Source organism: Molossus molossus, unplaced genomic scaffold (assembly GCF_014108415.1).
Source record: "Molossus molossus isolate mMolMol1 unplaced genomic scaffold, mMolMol1.p scaffold_m16_p_1, whole genome shotgun sequence".
NCBI classification, from domain to species: domain Eukaryota; kingdom Metazoa; phylum Chordata; class Mammalia; order Chiroptera; family Molossidae; genus Molossus; species Molossus molossus.
The window spans coordinates 245,190,371-245,210,217 of NW_023425344.1; the positions used below are offsets into that span (position 1 = coordinate 245,190,371).

Consider the following 19,847-nt stretch of genomic DNA (forward strand, 5'->3'; position numbering starts at 1 on the left):
TTCCATTCATTTTAATAACTTACTTGTTCTCCATCAGAATCAGACTTTGCTGCAGTTATGGTTAATTCCAAAAGTCCCATATCCATCACATGAACATAATCTAAAATTTTAAGAATTAAGAAAATGTTTAAGTATAGCTTTCCAAAATGCTTATCCAACACCTAATAAAACTAGCATCTCTACAATTCATGGCAGGTAGTGCTACAAATATGTATAATGCAACAGAAACATAGCTCATCCCACAAAAATCCTACAATTTATCTTAGTTAGAAACAAAACTTGTCTTATGTTAAATAGAGCATATACAATTTGATGCACTTGAAAACATTACAACTTCAAACTGACATTTAATAAAATCCTTAGTTCACTGGCATTATTCCAGAGTTAAATGCTTTAAAATATTCACACACAAAAAGAAATAAAAAAGCATTCATCTACTTCAGACTTCAGTTTTTAACTCTTACCTCTATTCAGATTTACAGTGACCGCATTACACTTGTCAGTCAGATGCAAAGCAGCTTCATCCAAGATTATTCTGAGAGAGAGAAAAGATAAACTCAACATCTAAAAACTAACCTTGAGTAGATGCCACTTGCTCACTGTACAGAATTGTATCATTCTTTCTCACATAAACATTATCAAACTCATATGCGGCTTCTAACTTATAAATGTCATGTAACATTTCTTTAAGACTCACTGCTCATGTGTGCAAGGAATATCTAAATAGTGTAAAAAAATAAATTAAATCATCTGCTCAAATTAATTCTGAAGTCTCAGCAGTTTTTTTTAAATAGATGTCTAGGTTCTCAAGGTTTAAGTTATGAAAATAAAGTGTACCAGGTATTATGAGAAGTTTATATATCTATTTTTAAAAGTAAACTAACAATATCGAGAATTATTTCCTCCCTAAAAATGAAATACAGTAATGAATAGAACAGATGGGACTAATCACCTGAGAAAAAAAACTGAAAGCTGGGATAAAGGGGCATGGCTACTAGCGAAAGAACGTTGACTCGAACAAAGACTGAGACTCTAACTAGCGGGTTTAGATAAGACAGTCAGCATGTTTTGAACAGCTGCATATAGGGGACAATGAAGTTCATACTGGTACCTGAGCGTAGAAGATGATTTATCCAAGGCAACACTACTTGAAACACTGAATGTTTCAACAGTAAGAAGCGATCTGATTGGCATGTAAAGAGGCCTAACACCAAAAAGAAACATCGGAACATCAGTCTGCTGCAACAACAGAAATCCCTTTTAAAGAGTATTTCAAACTTTAATGCTACTGAATCACGTTTTTTTTTTTTTTTACAAAACTTAGTACAGATTTTAAATAATAAAATTTTATTTTGTCCCATTTGTGAACTAACCTATAATCCAGTGCACAGCTCCAGAGATGAACATGCAAAGTTGTAAATGAAGTTGGAGGATTATATCCCAGAACAGGTTCATCAGCAATATTCAAGAAGTATAAAATCTATAATCACAAAAATATAAAATGCCCTGCTTTAGAAGAAAAAAAAGTTTTTATATGATATCATTAAAACCAATGTAAAACAAAAATTTCACACAAAAACCAACCATTTATTGGAAAATCATAATGCTAACAGGGGAAAAACTCAATATTTTGAAGAAACTCATTTTGAAAAGTATTCACAAAACTAGAATTGGAAATACAAAGGCCCATCCAACAACTGCAATGCTACAAAAATCCTTTAAAAATCATCTTATAAAACTAACAAAGTGCGCTGGTCGGTTTGGCTCAGTGGTTGGAGCATCGGCCTGCGGACCAGAGAGTCCTGAGTTTGGTTCCCACTAAGGGCACGTACCTTGGTTGCAGTTTGTCCGCGGCCCCAGTATGATCGTGCGGGAGGCAGCCACTCGATGTGTCCCTTTTCATGTCGATATTTCTCTCTTTCTGTCTCTTCCTCTCTCTCCCTCCCACTCTATCTGAACAAAAAATGGAAAAATGTCCTTGGGTGAGGATAAAAAAAAACAAAAAACTAACAAAGTATGCAAAATACACTTCCACATTATTTTGCTTAGAACAAGTCTTGAAAAAATCAAATTTTCCTGAAGACTGCTTAAAACTGTCCATCTGTATTCCTAACTACTCTATTGTTAGATTTTTTTTTTTATTATTCCTCACCTGAGGATATTTTTCCATTTATCATCAGATAGAGTGGGAGGAAGGGAGGGCAAGACAGAGAGACAAGAGAGAAACATTGATGTAATAGAGCCACATCAACTGGTTGCCTCCCGCATGACCCAACCAGGGCCGGGAATAAACCACATCCAAGGTACATGCCCTTGACTAGAATCGAACCCACAACTCATTGGTTCGCGGGCTGATTCTCTACCCAGAGCCAAACCGGCCAGGGCTAGAAGTTCTTTATCTTTATTTATACTTAACTCAGCCTGAAATCCAGTCCCTTTCCCCAACATCTATTCTCACATATTTCTAATCTAAGCAAACAAAGAGGTCAGGCTGAAGCTCTCCCAGACAGCCAGCTCAGTGTTCATATTAACTATTTATCTACCCCTATTTTACAGACATAGATATATAGATATAGATACAGATATTCTAAAGAATATCTCCTCATGTTTCTGTAGGTAGGTAGGTAGGTAGACAGAATATCTCCTGTTTCCTAAATGCTTTTATTAAAAAAGCCCTCTGAAAACATTCAAGTTTAAAATAATTTATTAGTTTACCAGCACAATAAAAAAAATTCCCTTTTCTAAGAAAAATAAACGAGAATCAGTGTACTAGTTTTCATTCTCACATAAAGAAGAGTTCACTTGCCCTAGCCAGTTTGGCTCAGAGGTTAGAGCATCAGCCTGTGGTCCAGAGAGACCCAGGTTCGGTTCCCGCTAAGGGCACGCCCCTCGGTTGCAGCTTGTCCTTAGCCCTGGTTGGGTCGTGTGGGTGTCAACAACGCGATGTGTCCCTTTCACATCGATGTCTCTCTCTCTCTCTCTCTCTCTCTCTCTCTCTCTCTCTCTCTTCCTTCCTACTCTATCTGAAAATATGAAAAAATATCCTCGGGTGAGGATTAATAAAAAGAGTTAACTTCTTACCCAAAGTTTCCTCTGAAAAATAATCAACTATATTTCATTATTTCATTAACCATATAGTTATTAAAATGGAAGTTAATTACAGAAATCCTTATAAAAGTCTCAAACCATATTATTGGCATAGAGAATAATCCTGAAAGTATGGCCCTTAAAGAATATATGGTTGTAAGTACAAGTCAATGCATCACGCATTGCTACACTGTGCCAGGCACTCCACAGGTCCTGGGACAAAGAATCCCTTCCCTTTAATGACATAAGGATAACCCTGTCTTTGAAATGTTTAGGGACCAAACTTTAAGGAAAAAGATCAATCACATTCTATAGTGCTAATAATGTTCTATTTCCTAACCTAAAAGGTAGTTATATAGGAGTGTATACTTCATGATAACTCAATGAACATTTATGACTTGTGAAATTTTCAGTATACATATGTCAATACACGATAACAAAGACTGATGCATCCATACAGCTCTCTTACCTGCTCGTGCCAGCTCAGCCCAGAAGGGAGTATTCTGTGCTGGAGAGTGGCTCCTTTCAGTCCTACGGCAATGAGAAATTCCTACACAGCAACACAAAGAATCGCACTTAGCACCTGTACACCCCTCTAATTCAAAACCTGAAGTTTTCCTAACAAAGTAACTGTATTGCCTTTTATGCAATCATTTTAGCTACTAATCAAATCAATAGCAAGTATTTAATGGTATAAAAGTATGAAATACAAACCTTTGTATTGGACTCTGATTTATCAGACAATATTTTAACTGCAACTGAAAGCATATTCATAGTGTCTCCTCCAACACCATCTGAAGAAGCTCTACTGAGGCCATTTTCTTCAGAGGAATAAATAGTAGGTTCCAACCAATGTGGGCGCGCTGAACTGGGCAGTCGTACTTCTGTAGGAAGAATCACTCCATCCACTATGCCTGCATCCACATTGAGGTGAAAAACAGCAAAGTGATTACTGGAAATTAGCTCACGAACTTCTATAACTGAAAACAAAAACCATGTACTTCCACTGAATACAACATGATTCTAGAGGCAAAATGAGCAAAAACCAACTTGGCGTTAGTCATCCATCCCTTTCTACTGATGCTCGTATAACTGACAGTACCCAACTTCAAAAAAATTAAGATTTAAAATGCTAGGATAATTAAATTAGATAGGTAAATCTGGCAAGTATTAAGAATGTGCAGTACCTCATGTCTACTTACAAAGTAACACAGCAAATGTGCTCAAACAATAGAAAATTCTGTTACCAAAAGGAAATACTGCTTGAAAATAAAGATCAGTTCCATCAACTGATCAATAGATGATGAGATATGGTATACCCACAAAATGGAATATTTAGCAATAAAAAGGAATGAAATACTAATATACGTCAATAAACCTGGAAAACACAATGCTAGTCGCAAAAGGCCATTCTTTGTATGGTTCGATTCAGAGGTAACATCAAGGATACTAAATCCATAGACAGAAAGCAGACTAGTGCTGGGGGGATGGGAATGCTTTCAGAGGGTTCTAGCTAAAGGGTATAGAGTTTCTTTTGAGGGTAATGAAAATGTTCTAAAGTTGATTGTGATTATGGCTATACAACTCTGAAATACTAAAAACTACTGAAATGTATACTTTAAATGGGTTAACTGTATATGATACATGAATTATATCATATTGGAAAAAAAAAAAAAAACTTCCAATTTGCTTTGCCAGTGGAATCAGAACACCCACAGAAACTAATTTCTAATATCAGAGTTCTATTCTAAATAGATTTTCTTTTTTAAACAAAATTCGAACATGTCTAAACAGGAGTGAACAAAACACACATTTAACATCTGCCCTACCTTTGTGGTACAGGCTGAAGGTGCTGCAGTGAAGGCAGATGTAGTGCTTATCATCAAAACCTTCGTATTTTGTCACACAAAATAACGAACCACTACTGAACTCCAGCCAGAATTCACCATGTTTGTTTTCCAATAGATCTCCATTATCTTTCTAAAAGAAAAAAAAGATCAGAAAACATAGATGTCATTATTTAAATGCAGAAACCCTGGGACAAAAATCTATCATGTTGCAGCCAGGTGGTCTGACTCCTGATCCATCTGACACAGTGGTGTGAAAACTGAAAAACTAAATGGGGCCTCTTCTGTCGAATGAATCCCTGTGCTTCATCCTCCTTGATAATGGACAAATTACTAGTTATCATCCCAGGAGAAGAACCAGCACGTGATTTCCAAAGGAAGGTGTATATAACGTTTGTCTTTTGATCTGCAACGGAAGGTAAATTGCCAAAGCTGCTGTCGTCAGAAAATTGATCTTTAGTCACTGAAACCACCTCAAACTTCCTCAATTACAGGATGTGTTATCATGGTAAATTTAAAATAAGATGCACTTGGCCCTGGCCAGTGTGGCTCAGCGGTTAGTGCATTGACCTTTGCACCAAAGGGTCACAGGTTTGATTCCTGATCAAGGGCACATACCTGGGTTGCAGGTTAGATCCCTGGCTCTAGTTGGGGCACATTCGGAAGGTGGTCGATCCATGTGTTTCTCTCTCTCACATCAGTGTTTCTCTCTTTTTCTTTCTCTCTCCCTCCCTCCCATTCCTTCCACTCTCTCTAAAACTCAATGAAAAAAGTATCCTCAGGTGAGAATTTGATAGATAGATAAAATACAATAAGATGCACTTGAAGAAACACTTTAGATTTGTAAATCCTTACCTTTACATCTGTAAACACTGCCATTAATCCGTGATTAATATTCAGAAGAACAGAGAGAAAACTCTGTGAGTTCTTGCTCTGAGAGTCAAGTTTTTTTTTCCTACGGGAACGATAGTTGGGATCAAGTGTAGAAAAATACTGCAAAGTCTCCTCCTCAGATCCACTTTCCTCATCTATGAGAAATAAATGTCACAGTTACATGGTTCTGACAGTTTATCTTTAAAAAACAGCAACTTGAACATTATCACAAGAATATTTATTTATTTTACAACCTGTTCATCTTTACAAACAATTTGGCATGACAATAAAAATGTATATGCTATGTTTTTTTACTTTATCACTGAGCTTCACTGAAGACAATGTATATACTATCACTAAAAAGATAACATTTAATTAATAATATTCTCAATATACAGATAGGAACAGGAAAACATAAATTACTAAGAGATAATATAAAATATAAATGAAAAAGTCATCAAAGAAACATTTTTAAATCCATTAACTGAAAAGGCTACTATTGGACTGATAAACCAGGCAGTGACATCAGAACAAAATTCAAACATATTACCATAGTGAACTGTAGATTTAAATGGACTAAAGCTATCCTTGTTGAAGGTATTGATCAGCTGGCTGGCTACTGAAAGCCCAATACCATATGAAATATTTTCAAAAGTCTCCACTGGTGAAGGAGCTGTTGGTTCCCACAGCAGCAAGTCATTAAAGATCCTGTAGAGTCAAAGTTGAAAAGTAAGTGCATAATTCCTAGTTAACTACAGGAAAAAACTTTAAAGAATATCCTTTTAAGAAATTGCATGAATAATAATTTTTCTAAATGGTGAAACAGAAATTAGATCCTACAAAAGTTTTCATTTAAATATCAATTATGTTCATACAATGGGAAAATAACTGATATGGCTATAATGCAGGGCAGTAAGAAAAAAATTTGTACAAGTAGATACTTGTCTAGTTTTACCTATGTTACATGCATCAAATTACATACATCTACGTGCACTTTAAAGGAGGGAGTTAATTTAAAAAATTTTAAAACAACAAAAGGAAGACTGCTCACATATGTGAGAGCTCTCTAACTACAGCAGATCATGCATTGTCTCATCGACTCTCCCACCAATCCAGGGAGCAGCCAAGGCAGAATCCTTACTCTCACTTCACACTTGAAGAACCTGCCTCATAAAGTTTAAGGGACCTGGTCACGGTCAAACAGCTAATCAGTGGGATAACTGGGACCAGGGACCAGAGCCCAGATCACGGCCAGCTCCCAATGCACTTTTCCATTACTCGCTTTCTCTGGGGATATCTGGTTTCCCTCTTCACCAGAAAGCAGTCTCATTGGGAAGACTACATGAGATGAAGAATGCATACAGAACAGGGAATAAAGGAAGGAAGGAAATCTTTCTAACTAGCTAGCTAGCTAAGTCAATACTGGTGACTGATGGGGCGACAGATGTCAAGCTAGGCTACCACCAGAAATATCTGTCTCTACTCAGATGTCCTTCTGCCCTTACCCTCCCCTCATCACCCATCTCTATATTTTCATGAAAACAAGGAGTTCAGAGTGTCTTCTAAGAAGCCTTTTGTTACAATTTGAACCTGTAGCATCTCCTTCACATATACATAATTCAACCACAGCACCTATAACATGCTACTGTATTTTCTTATTTCCTAGACTGCAGCCCTTCAGAGAGAGGGGCCCGTATCTGAATCATCTTCATATGTGCCCAGCACAGTGGCTCCCACAGAGCAGGCAGTGAAGGTTTGATGATCAAGGGACCAGTACGTGACTCACATGGAAGGACTGCCACGTAAGACTCACGTAAAGCCTAATGTGAATGCCAAGCAAGGTGCCAATGTAGCCCTGTGATGATGATGTAGTGATGATGATGTAGCCCTAGCCCCTTCCTGTGAAAAGCCACTCATCTAGGAAATTCCCAGGCCAATTCCTGAGCTTCTGAAGCCCCAGAAGTATAAACCAGGACTGAGGACTGAGGACTGTGACTCACAGTAGATATAATCCCCACCCAGAAGGACTATTTTTGGAAGCATCTCTAGGTGAAAGACACCAGGGCGAAAGGGCAGAAGTATGTCTCATCTAGAACACCCTGACAGCTGTCCCCCAAAACTGTGTGGTGCTCATCTGCTCACTGCTTCTTAGACATATCTATTAAAGCAAAAGGGTTTAAATCCAGATCTTAGTCTAAACTCCTATATAAATACACAGTGAAGGTATAAAATTAATCTTCTCAGGAAATGCTCTTCCTTTACCGTATTCCCTACAACTATCCTCTCATCTGCATAGATTAAAGAGAAACTATTACTTAAAGTAAAACCTAGAGTTCATGGTACATAAATAAAATTTCATATGATTTTTCTGTTTTCCTTATTTATATTTTGGTCTAAGCACAGTCTTGATAGCATTAATACTATAAAATATCAGGTAATGTTTTTAATAACGAGAAAGAAAACACAAGATATTTAAGGGCCAATCACCATGATTCTGTGACTATGAGCCTGAAACATAACAGAAGCTCAATAAATACTTAATAAAAAGTTAGAATTATATTTATATTCTATTCTAAAGGACTATTAACCCAGAAAAAAATTCTCTTGTACCTGAGACTATCTTTTTAAAAAGAGCTAGTTGGCCAAGGCACCAAAGGAGTGACCCAGTATTTTAAATGTATGAAGTAAAGATAGAGTTGGTTATAACTCCTGATCAGAGAAGTTTTTATAAGAATTATAAATATATAAGGACGTTATGGAGACACTGGCAAAAGGTGAATGGGATCTGAGGATTACAATATTAACATCCTCACTGTGACTGGTGAACTGTGGTTATGTGGAAGATGTCCTTGTACATGGAACATACACACTCAAGTGCTCCAAGTTGAAGGGGCATCAGGTTAGCAACTTACTCTCAAAGGGTTCAGGGAAGAGTTATTTTAGCTGTACTTGCAACTTTTCTACAAGTTTAGGAATGTTAACATTTTTAAATCATATTTATTTTATTTTTTTTTTATTTTTTTTATCCTCACCTGAGGACATTTTTCCATTTTTTGTTCAGATAGAGTGGGAGGGAGAGACAGGAAGAGAGAGAGAAACATCGACATGAAAGGGACACATCGAGTGGCTGCCACTCGCACGACCAACCAGGGCCGGGGACAAACTGCAACTGAGGTCCATGCCCTTAGAGGGAACCGAACCCGGGTCTTTTTGGACCGCAGGTCGATGCTCTAACTGCTGAGCCAAACAAGCCGGGGAAAATCATATTTATTTTAAAATGTATAAATATATACTAAGCTAAATACGGGACAAAGAATTCACACCCTGAGGAACTTACAGATGACTTACATGACCCACAGGGTGAGGGACTTCAGAATTTACCTAATTCTAGGGGCCTGAGAGCCCAAGTGGGCAGAGTAAGATAGAACAGAATGCTCTTAAGCAACCCTCATTTGACCAACTCCCAGATGAACCGATACTCGCTAGTTCCCTGATTTAAGCAATCAACTACCCCATCTATCACACTGACAGATGTCCCCACATGCGGACTGCCAGCCGCTGGTACAGACTACTCTCTAGCACAGCTGAGAACTTCTCCCACTGGCTGAGCCCTTTGTTTTGTCTATTCACTGTGAGTCAATAGCGTCTGACCTCAAATCTGCTCATCCCAGCTGTATTTATTATTGTAAGTATAGTTTAATTAAATGTTGTGCTAACTCAGGACTTTTAAGTCTACAAGGTGGAAAAAGTCTTAAAAGCTAGAAGGCCCTGGCCGGTTTGGCTCAGCGGTTGGAGCGTCGGCCTGCGGTACAGAGAGACCCGGGTTCGGTTCCCGCTAAGGGCATGTACCTCGGTTGCAGTTTGTCCCCGGCCCTGGTTGGTCGTGCGGGTGGCAGCCACTCAATGTGTCCCTTCACATCGATGTTTCTCTCTCTCTCTCTCTCTTCCTCTCTCTCCCTCCTGCTCTATCTGAACAAAAAATGGAAAAATGTCCTCGGGTGAGGATAAAAAAAAAAAAAAAAAAGCTAGAAGGACTTTGCACTCAGATTGTTTTGAAATTATTTATTTTTTTTACTCCACTCCAAAGAAATTGAAACTGAAAATTATAGACAAAGCCTCCTGGGTATACATTACGCAAAAATTCCAAGTAATGACCCATGCTGAAAAACAGGCCTTTCCCTATATTTAAAAAGAAGTGGTAAATAAACACATTTATAAACTGCATGTTTAAGGCATGTATCACTGTTCTAATGTCTCAATTTAACCAACCAAATAATACAGAAAGAAAATATAGATTAAGCCCTTTGGATCTGAGCTTGCCCTTGAACTAGTCACTCCACTTTGCTCAGTTTTAGCCTTGCATATGTGTAGGCTCTTAGTAGACATTCCTCAAATATAAAATAAGAAAAATAGTCTAGAGAATAGTAGCTTCCAAACTTTAGATCAAATGTAAACTCTAACAGTTAAAAATATTATGAAAGCTCACTAATGTGAATGTATAAATTATATGCAACTATTTATAAATTACGTATATTATAAAATAAATATAAAATGTTAAAGTTTTTTTTTTAAATTAAATAGAAGCACTAACACTTTCCTCCTACAGTCAATGGACTATCCTGTGAATCTCATCTTCAAGATCTTTCTGGAACTTAATTTTCTGATTCTAAGACCATCAGTCCTGGTCACAAGTAGTCAGTGAGGAGATGCAGAGCTTAATATTAACAATTCAGGAATAAAGGGCCAGTGATATTTGACACCAAGCAAATCTACAGCTGGAGGTTTCTGAAGATTGGCAGAAATTAGAATAACCGCTTACATGTGGAAGCTAGTGGTGACAGACCTAAGGACATCTTTATCCAGAACTCACACGACCACCTTCAGGGATGCTACAGAAGAGATTCCTTCCGTGGGTAGAAATGATAACAATCACAAATGACTGCTGAGTGTTTTCTATGCGCCAGCACTGTTCTGAGAATTTTCCAAGTGTTGCATCATTTAACTCTCCCAACAACCCACTGAGGCCAACACAAGTATTGCCTCCATTTACAGATGAGGAAGCTGAGCTCATGCAGGCTAGGTAAACTGTCCAAAGTCTTCACAGTCTATGACCTTCAACTCTAGAATGTCATTTATTTAAACATATTTTCTTGGTATATATATTTAAGGGACTTTAAATACAATAAATTTACATTTTTATACAGAAGTTTTTAAGTTAGAGTTTATCATTCAAATAAGATCCTTTTTTGAACTCCGAGAAGGGATGCTCCTTTACAAAGACTCTAGGATTCTGACTCTACCCCAGTATCTGTTGCTGTCTACACAATTATCTCCCAACTCTAAACATGTCATTGCACACACAGAAGAGGTATTTGCTCAGTACCTATGGTAAGATGACAGGGCAACCAGCCAACATGAGGGCAAAGGGAATAAATATCTCACACACAAGTAACACAGTTACCAGACACACTGGTCAGGAAACTACAATGACGAGAGCACACCGTTAACAGTAACGGTTCTATAATCAGCACCATACAAAGCACACTGAGGAGGGAGATAATACTGAAGCAAGGAAAGAAAAGGGGGAATAGGGAGGTAGGAAGGCAGTTAGGCAGAAAAGTCCAACCCAAAGATTCAACTAAATGTGTTTAACTCACCTATTATAAAGCTTCTCATAAAAGCTTTTATTAGGTAGTGTTATATGAATATTGGGTAACGTAAGTTCCAACACATAGTGAGAATTGCTGATTGCTTTATCCTGAAACTCTGTCATTTCTACAGGGTCTCCTGGCATCACCATCTAAAATATAATAGTTTAGTGCACAAAAATTCATCAAATAACCATCATATGTTTAAAATAGTAGTTGCATCTTCTTACTCTAGACATAGAACCTGATATGTCAGCAATAAGCATGTAACTTTAAACTTTAACCAAGAAAAAAAAATATTATTCAACCCTGGAGTTAAAAACCTAGGGCAAACAGTATATTATTTTTCTTAAAGAAAAAGAATTAAAGCCATTGCTACACGATGGAGGATAATTCCTTCATGGCTTGCTACACTTTTATTTTACCTGTTCATTTTCAAACATGACTCTACGAGAAGAAAAGGGAGAGGGGGCTGGTCTTCTCAGATCACACACGTCCTTCAGGGAATGAGCACCACCCTCCTCTTCTTCCTGATAGTGCCCATCACCCTCCTCTTCTTCCTCGGCTGCTATTCTCTCCAAAATGGAATGCAGAGCTGGTGGATTTATTTTCAGTACAATTCTGAGAGCAAAGACAATTTTAAAAATCAAGATCTATGTATAAACTGCAAAACTTTAACTTTTATGCAAATTAATACAAAGACCACTGATTGAAACATTAATGGTGGGATTTAGCTTCTCTACAAACTCTAATTATATCTAATCCACCCATTTCTGAGTTGTAAACTTAAAAGTGTGGAATTGATGAAACAAGTAAATAAAAGGCATTAACATGTTATGCTTAGCTAACTGAAATTCTGACCTTTTGAGGATACAAAGATTATTTTTAAATTTCACTAAGAATTCTATTTATTCTCCTAACCCCAATCCTTCCACATGCAGTCTGTTCTGCTATTACGGAATATCTACATACCCAGGACACCATGTGTTATAAAAAATGTTCAAATGGAAAAGGGGAGAATTGATTAGGGAATATTTTCAGAATTGTAACAACAAAGTCATCTTTTCCTTTAGGAATTTGAATAAAAGGCTTGTGTTCATCCTCTGCTGGACATCACTAGCAGAAGGTTGTGTGGTCTCTTCTTTATCACTACATCAGCCCACTGTCATGATGAGGCATGCACCCCCAAATCAGACAGACATGTGTTGCATCTAGAATGTTTTTTTCTTCTTTACTAAGTAGGTGGTATCAGTTGGTTCTAGTTGTAAACTATCACAACTGCTTCCTAATTTATAGTTATCCTCATGTAAATTGTGCTTCCAAATGACATAATTGAAGTAGATCCATTTCCTATGATGAAAACTCATGCTGTGAAGTCCTGCAGCTCTTCAGGCCTGTACTGATAATGTCTGTCCTTAGAATCTGAAGGTTTGACACACAGGTGGCAGGGTATAAAAGAAGACAGGCGGGGAAATGGCACGAAAAAGATCACTTTTAGAGAGGCTTCAAATACTTAGTTTTCAATATAATGATGGATCACTATTTCAAGTAAATTATTTTAAATATGATCCAAGCACACTATCAGGCTAATTTAACCTAATGAAAGATCAGATCTGCCTAAGTAGCCCTGGCCAGTTTGGCTCAGTGGTTAGAGCGTTGGCCTGTGGTCCGAAGAGACCCGGGTTCGGTTCCCGCTAAGGGCACATACTTTGGTTGCAGTTTGTCCCCGGCCCTGGTTGGTCGTGAGGGTGGCAGCCATTCGATGTGTCCCTTCACGTCGATGTTTCTCTCTCTCTCTCCCTTCCTCTCTCTCCCTCCCACTCTATCTGTACAAAAAATGGAAAAATATCCTCGGGTGAGGATAAAAAAAAAAAAAAAAAAAAAAAAGATCAGATCTGCCTAAGGAATCCTAAAACAGTGGTTCTCTAAGTCCAACTGCACACTAGAATCACCTGGTATAACTTTAATTTTCTTATTGTTTTGTTGTTGTTGTTAATCCTCACCCAAAGATATTTTTCCATTAATTTTTAGAGTGGAAGGGAGAGACGGGGAGAGAGAGCCAGAGAGAGGAGAGAGAAACATTGATGTGAGAGAGCACGTCGTTTGGCTGCCTCCCACACAACCCTGAGAGGGCCAGGGATCAAACCTGCAACCCAGGTACATGCCCTTGACTGGAAATTGAACCCAAGACTCTTCGGTCCTCAGGCTGATGCTCTAACCACTGAGAAAAACCGACCAAGGCACCTGGTGTAACTTTTAAGCTATACTGATGCCCAAACTATATCCAAGAATCCAGGGTAGGGCCTAAGAACCAGTATTTTATCAAATCTCCCCAGATTTGAAAAACACTGTCCCAAAACATCAGTGACTATAAAATTCATTTGACAACTAATCAAATGGTGACATGACATCTCTTCTACTGCAACCCTGAACTATTTTTATTATTTTTTTAATGTATTTATTGATTTTTTAGAGAGAAAGGAGAAATAGAAACATCAATGTGACAGAGAAACATCGATCAGCTGCCTCTTACACGCCCCCCCCACTGGGGATCAAGCCCGAAACCTGGGCACGTGCTCTGACCAGGAATCGAACCGGGACACCTCAGTCCATGAGACAACACTCAATCCACTAAGCCACAGCAGTCGGGCTTGAACTATTTTTAAAATAGTGATTCTTTGGTCCCTCCACTTAGACTAGGTAACTTGAGACCAGAGAACACATCTTATGCTTCCATCTCTCATAGCACCTAACAGACACCTTTCATAGAGCAATATTCAAAATACATTTTTTATTTCATTTGTTCATCTTCCTCTGGGTTTCTCTCATCAATGCTGGATATTTTTACCTTAAATTTAGTAGCCAAAATGACGGTTAAAAAGAGTATAGTAATTTATTTTTTAAAGGAAAATCTCATTAAATGTATGTATCATATCCATCTTCTTACTCACCGTGGCCAGTCAAAGTCATCTGATGATGTTGTATCTCCATCTACTCCACTACACACGTGGAGAAATTTAATAGATGGCTCTCCCTTATCTTCTTGGAATGACCCTGATAAAATAAGACTGATTAATCAAAATGTATTTCTTCTCAAGGGCTAAAAGGTACTTTCCTCATTAGGAGAGCCAAGGTCCTCTAAATCAGGAACATAATGCAACATTAAGTTCTACAGCATTTATGCATTTGTTCCTGTTTCTTGTGTACATGTGGGGACACAATGAGCAGATAAACTAATGATACTGTTTTCTGTTCAAACTCAAAATTTTAAGTACCAGTGTTTAATGTATAGTAAATACAGCAGGTACCACTTACTGAGTGCCACTCAGTGATTTTTCTTCATAAAACTTTATGCAGTTAATCTAGGGACACAGAGATAATAACTACATCTTAAATGTAGATTTTGTATCAAGCACTGTAAGAATTACCTCTATTCACAACAGCCTATATATGTCTATTCTCTGCATTTTACAAAGAATGACTTCCCTCCAGAATAATGAGAGAGAAGATTAGATAACCCCTAAAAGCCCTTTCATCAAGTCACAGTTGGCAACAATTTTAAATATCTCTAGGAATGTGTAAAAACTCAGAGAGAAAAAGGGAGGGAACTTTGAGCCTATTCCCAAGCAGGAGGCGAGCAGAGGGGGGGTGTGGTTAGAAGGGGCAGATGCAGAGGGGAGGTGCAGTGGCAGAGGCAGGTTGTTAAGAAATTTAAAAATTTTTTTAAAACATCAAAACCTTCCCGAGTTCTTCACAGACTCAATTCACTCTAAGTGTATATGCTGACAAAAGCAAAGTAATGCAGAAAAACATAAAATAAAGAAAAGTCATTAGAAATTAGTATGACGGTAAAAAGCTCAAGCTCTAGTGTCAGACTTGGGTCTGAATCTAGATTCTGCCACCTACTGCTACATGACCTTCTGCTTAAGTCTATAGATTCCTCACTTACAAATGACAAGAATGATTGAAAGTGACAAGCCTCCATAAGCATGATGATTAAAGAAAACGAGAGCGTGTGTGAAGCGCTCAGTGCCATGGCTAGCACAGAGCGGCCGGCACTCGAGCTCTGGCCACCAGCAGCCCTCCAAGTAAGCGGAACGCGTGGCTGGTGGTGAAATGCAGACAACTGCACCACACTCCCCTGGAGAGAAGAAGTACTGTAACGAGGGGAATAACTCATCATGCTTAGAAATTTCTTTCCAAGAACTGACTTCTATTATATATTTGTATATAATACTGGTAATAATGTTCTTTAATTTTATATTTTGCAGCTGTCACAGACTTTTTCTCAGGCTATAAGTTTCAGCAGCAGTTGTTTGGTGAGAGTCTGGCTCCTTTACAGGAATGTTCAATCTTACCAACTAGGTCTCTAAAGGTAAGTTCCAGTTTAACTTGTTCTGGGGTTGATCCTCCTATGAATTCAGTCTTAAATTCTAGATCTGTGAATGCTAAATGAAGAATCTCCTTCTGAAGTGACTTTTTAAACCATGGTCCTCTTTCTTGATCTGATCGAAGATCAGGGATTGGGAAGCGAACAGAAAGGTTTAATGCTGGTGTGGCAACTTGTACTGATATCCGACAATTTGCAGGATTATGTGAGTCATCTAGAAATACTTCAGTGAAAGCCTTGTGCTAAAACAAAAAAAAAAATTTAAAAACAAGCCAAATGTTAAATTAAATAAACATAAATGACATTAGTACTCAAGTCAACATTACAATATGTATAATCACTATTTCCTCATTCAATATAGTACATTAAAATATAATTCAAAATAACCACCACCACATTAGTTTAGTGTAGTGAATTTTTATAATCAGATTGCTACTGACAAAAGCCAGAACTACTGGCCAAAGGCAAATCCTCATTAAATAAATAAATAAATACATAAATACATAAATAAATACATAAATAAGCAAGCTGAACCAAAGTGAAGACATAGGCATATATATTTTACCACAGATTTAAAAATAACATGTAAATTAGCTATCAACAAATTCAACAGTTAATAGCACCCAATATTCAATATGAAGTATTTATCCACAAATACGCTACTTAAAAGACTCAATATGAATGTGAAATCAGATGAATTAAGCTAAATGCAAAGGACCATCCCTGAGTCATCTTTGTATTTCCTGGACTAAACCCAGACCCTAGCACACCATGGGTTCTTAAATAAATATTCACTAAATGACTCACTCTGAGTTCCCATACAACCGAAGGGTATGATCCCATGGAATGGCTCTTAGAAACCAAATATATATGTACCATTTACTCAAAGCCATGTTACAATAAAAAGTTCAAAGAACATGTCCTTCTGATAAAAGACTATTTCTATTTTTCTTCTAAAATGTATTAAAACATAAAGCTTTAGTCCAGGGTACACCATCATGAATCAGTCTCTAACCTCCCAGATTAGAAAACTCCCTTTTATGCTAGGCTTGGATTTTTAACAAAACTATTCTTTCTCTCTCCTATTTGACTTTCCAGTACTAACTCTTACTTCAGCCCAAGAGATTAAACCACCATCCCAAAACATCTATGGCTAACAGCAAATTTAGACATTAGCGCCACAGAACTTAAAATAACAAGCAACTGGTGACAAAAAATAAAGAATGCTGATTTAATGTGAATATCATCACTAATTGAGGAAGAAACAAATAAAGTATAAAAATAAAATATCTTTTCCCCTTTCTTTTCAACCAAAGTTATCTCGGGTCTGGTTCTACAGCCCCCAGCTTCCTAACAGACTTCTTTCAAATCTGACTTATTTAATTTGCTTAGAAAAGAAACCAGACACCAGGTCGAAGTGCAAGTGACATAATGTGATGCTCAATAACATAATATCATTAATATGTTTCCATTTTCAAAAGTATATCTTATATGGGCTGCATTTTATAGGTGGCTCAAATATTTTGTAAAATGTGTGAATAGCTAAAATTTTGTGAAGATAGAATCAGTTTGTAAAACTCAGATAACACAGAAAAGGAAAGGAAATCTAATTCTATTACTCTAAGATAATCAATGCTACCAACTGACCTATTTCTACTCATTCTATTTCTCTATACATCGAGTTCATTCACACAGTTATAGTGGAAGTTTACTTCTTCATGCTCATGTTGCTGTACCATCTTCATAATCATTAACGTGGGTGTAGAGAGTTTCAGTATATTAGCAAAATTGATTTAGCTATCTAGTATCTTGACATAAAATATGTCTCCGTTTTTTCATTATTACCAATAATGCTGTTTTAATAGTATATACTATTTAATTTATTAAGAATAATTAGGCTCAGAAATAATCCAAATAAGCCTATTAGGTAGAAATAATTCTGATTCATATTTGCAACTTTTGAATACTTACCAAACTAATATGCTTATTATATGAAGTATACATGTGAGATGCCATCATCTCTACTGTAGTAAGTTTCTGTGGTTGAAGCAATGAATTTAACCTGTCCACAATGCTGATATCCAGCTCACAAAATACTGGATTTAATTTAATTTGTAATTCTGCCTTCTGAGGAACAGAACTAAGTCTTGCTTGATTACCCTTTAAAAAAAAAAAAAAAAAAAAAAAAAGCATTAATATAATCACTAACAATAATATAAAACTATGACAAAATATGTATCAAATAGAAATTTACAGGTGGTGCCCTGGCCGGTTTGGCTCAGCAGTTGGAGCACTGGCCAGGGACAGAAGGATTATGGGTTTAATTCCAGTCAAGGGCACATGCCTGGGTTGCAGGTTCAATCCCTAGCCCTAGTCAGAGTCATGTACGAGGCAACCAATCGATGTGTCTCTCACATCCATGTTTCTTTCTCTTTCTCTCTCTCTCCCTCCCTACCTCCATTCCACTCTCTCTAAAAATCAATAGAAAAATATCCTTGGGTGAGGATTAACAACAAAACAACAAATTTACAGGTGGTAATCAGAAAAAGATCTCTTACCTGGGGTCCTTTATTCTCAGAATGCTTATAATGAAGCTGAAGACATACAGGAGGGTGAGAATCAGTCCATTCTTTGGAATGAAACGTTAGAAGCTTAAAAACAAAGATGAAAATAAATTAAAAGTAAGATTTTAAGCTATAATTAATCACATGAATTAACAGAGGTGCTAACATAATATTGGGAATAATTTTCTGGAGTCAGAAAACCTTGCTTTAAGTTTTCATTGTTACTTACTATCAATATAAATCTTAGACAAGTTAGTTAACTTCTGTGATACTTAGTATCTCATCTAAAAATGTAGGGAAGTATTCAAGTAAATAAATGCCCAAGAAAGTGCTTTGAAATAAAAAAAAATATATGAGAGCAAAGTAAGAGCAACTAATGTCACTTTGATAGCTTTGAAAAGTGTCCCTAAGACACACTATTAGGACTATGTGACTATTAGGGTAGAAATAAAAACAGATTAATAATAAAAGAACACAAGACACTTCATTTGTCTTCAACAGTGCTTAGCACATAGCAGTTATTTGTTGATTAACAGAAGTCTTCTTAAATAAAGAGTGCATAGAAAATGAGTAAAATGAAGTCATTTGTCCCCATAACCTCTCTGCCACTCTAAAACAAGTCAACTCTAAATTAAAATTTGTAACAGACTCTTATAAACTTGAATGCCATACTTAAAATTTTGTTTCAACAAAACACAATGAACACACACACACACACACACACACACACACACACCTCTTCCTATATGACTTCCTATCCCCTTTTTTTAAGAAAATCATTGCTGTTCATACAAGTCTTAAAAAGCAAGACGGATTTAAAGAATAATCTAAAGTTAAGGTATTTAGCATTTACCTCTGTATAGTGAGGAGAAACAGAATGAAAATCAGTCGGAAACAGGCACTCCAAAAGTTCCATTTGACCAATGGACATATCAGTACTAAAATATCTGGAAGCTGATCTTTGTCTTTGTTCATAGGATACTTTGATGCCAGTACCTATAAATCTATCAAAAGACATGCAGTATTTAAGAATAGCCATTAGTTCCAGGTTGAAACATGTGTCAAATAGTGCACAAATGTTATTAAAGTATAACAATTACCTACCTATTCTGACAAATTCAAGTTGTAACTAATATTCCTAAGGCTATTAACCAGAAAGATTATTTAAAATTTCCCTGACATAAGATAAAGAAACCAGTTCTGTTGATAGGAAATTATTCCAGGATATATTTATTTCCCAACACTGCCCTTCCTTCTTCCACTTTTTAAAATGTATACTGCAGTGGATAAAATGTTTAAAATCCATAAAACATACATATGTAACAGTTTCTTAAAATTATCTAAAAGCATCATGAAATATTTTTAAAATTTCAATGGAGCTCAAATGAAGATATTCCTCTAGTTTTTATTGCTTTTGTTATATTTCCTATTGACAGAC

At 36.8% G+C, this 19,847-nt stretch overlaps 1 protein-coding gene across 1 annotated transcript in view; it reads right to left on the minus strand.

The window, feature by feature from the left end:
* The window catches only part of ATG2B (autophagy related 2B), a 68,176-nt gene that overhangs the window by 25,114 nt on the left and 23,215 nt on the right, over positions 1–19,847 (minus strand). Inside the window, 16 exon segments of the mRNA XM_036251514.1 lie at positions 24–100; positions 465–535; positions 1,112–1,204; positions 1,374–1,480; positions 3,557–3,637; positions 3,802–4,001; positions 4,917–5,067; positions 5,790–5,962; positions 6,358–6,515; positions 11,465–11,607; positions 11,881–12,076; positions 14,407–14,509; positions 15,814–16,087; positions 17,817–18,005; positions 18,404–18,496; positions 19,263–19,413. Of these exon segments, the coding sequence (XP_036107407.1) occupies positions 24–100; positions 465–535; positions 1,112–1,204; positions 1,374–1,480; positions 3,557–3,637; positions 3,802–4,001; positions 4,917–5,067; positions 5,790–5,962; positions 6,358–6,515; positions 11,465–11,607; positions 11,881–12,076; positions 14,407–14,509; positions 15,814–16,087; positions 17,817–18,005; positions 18,404–18,496; positions 19,263–19,413 (2,260 nt within the window).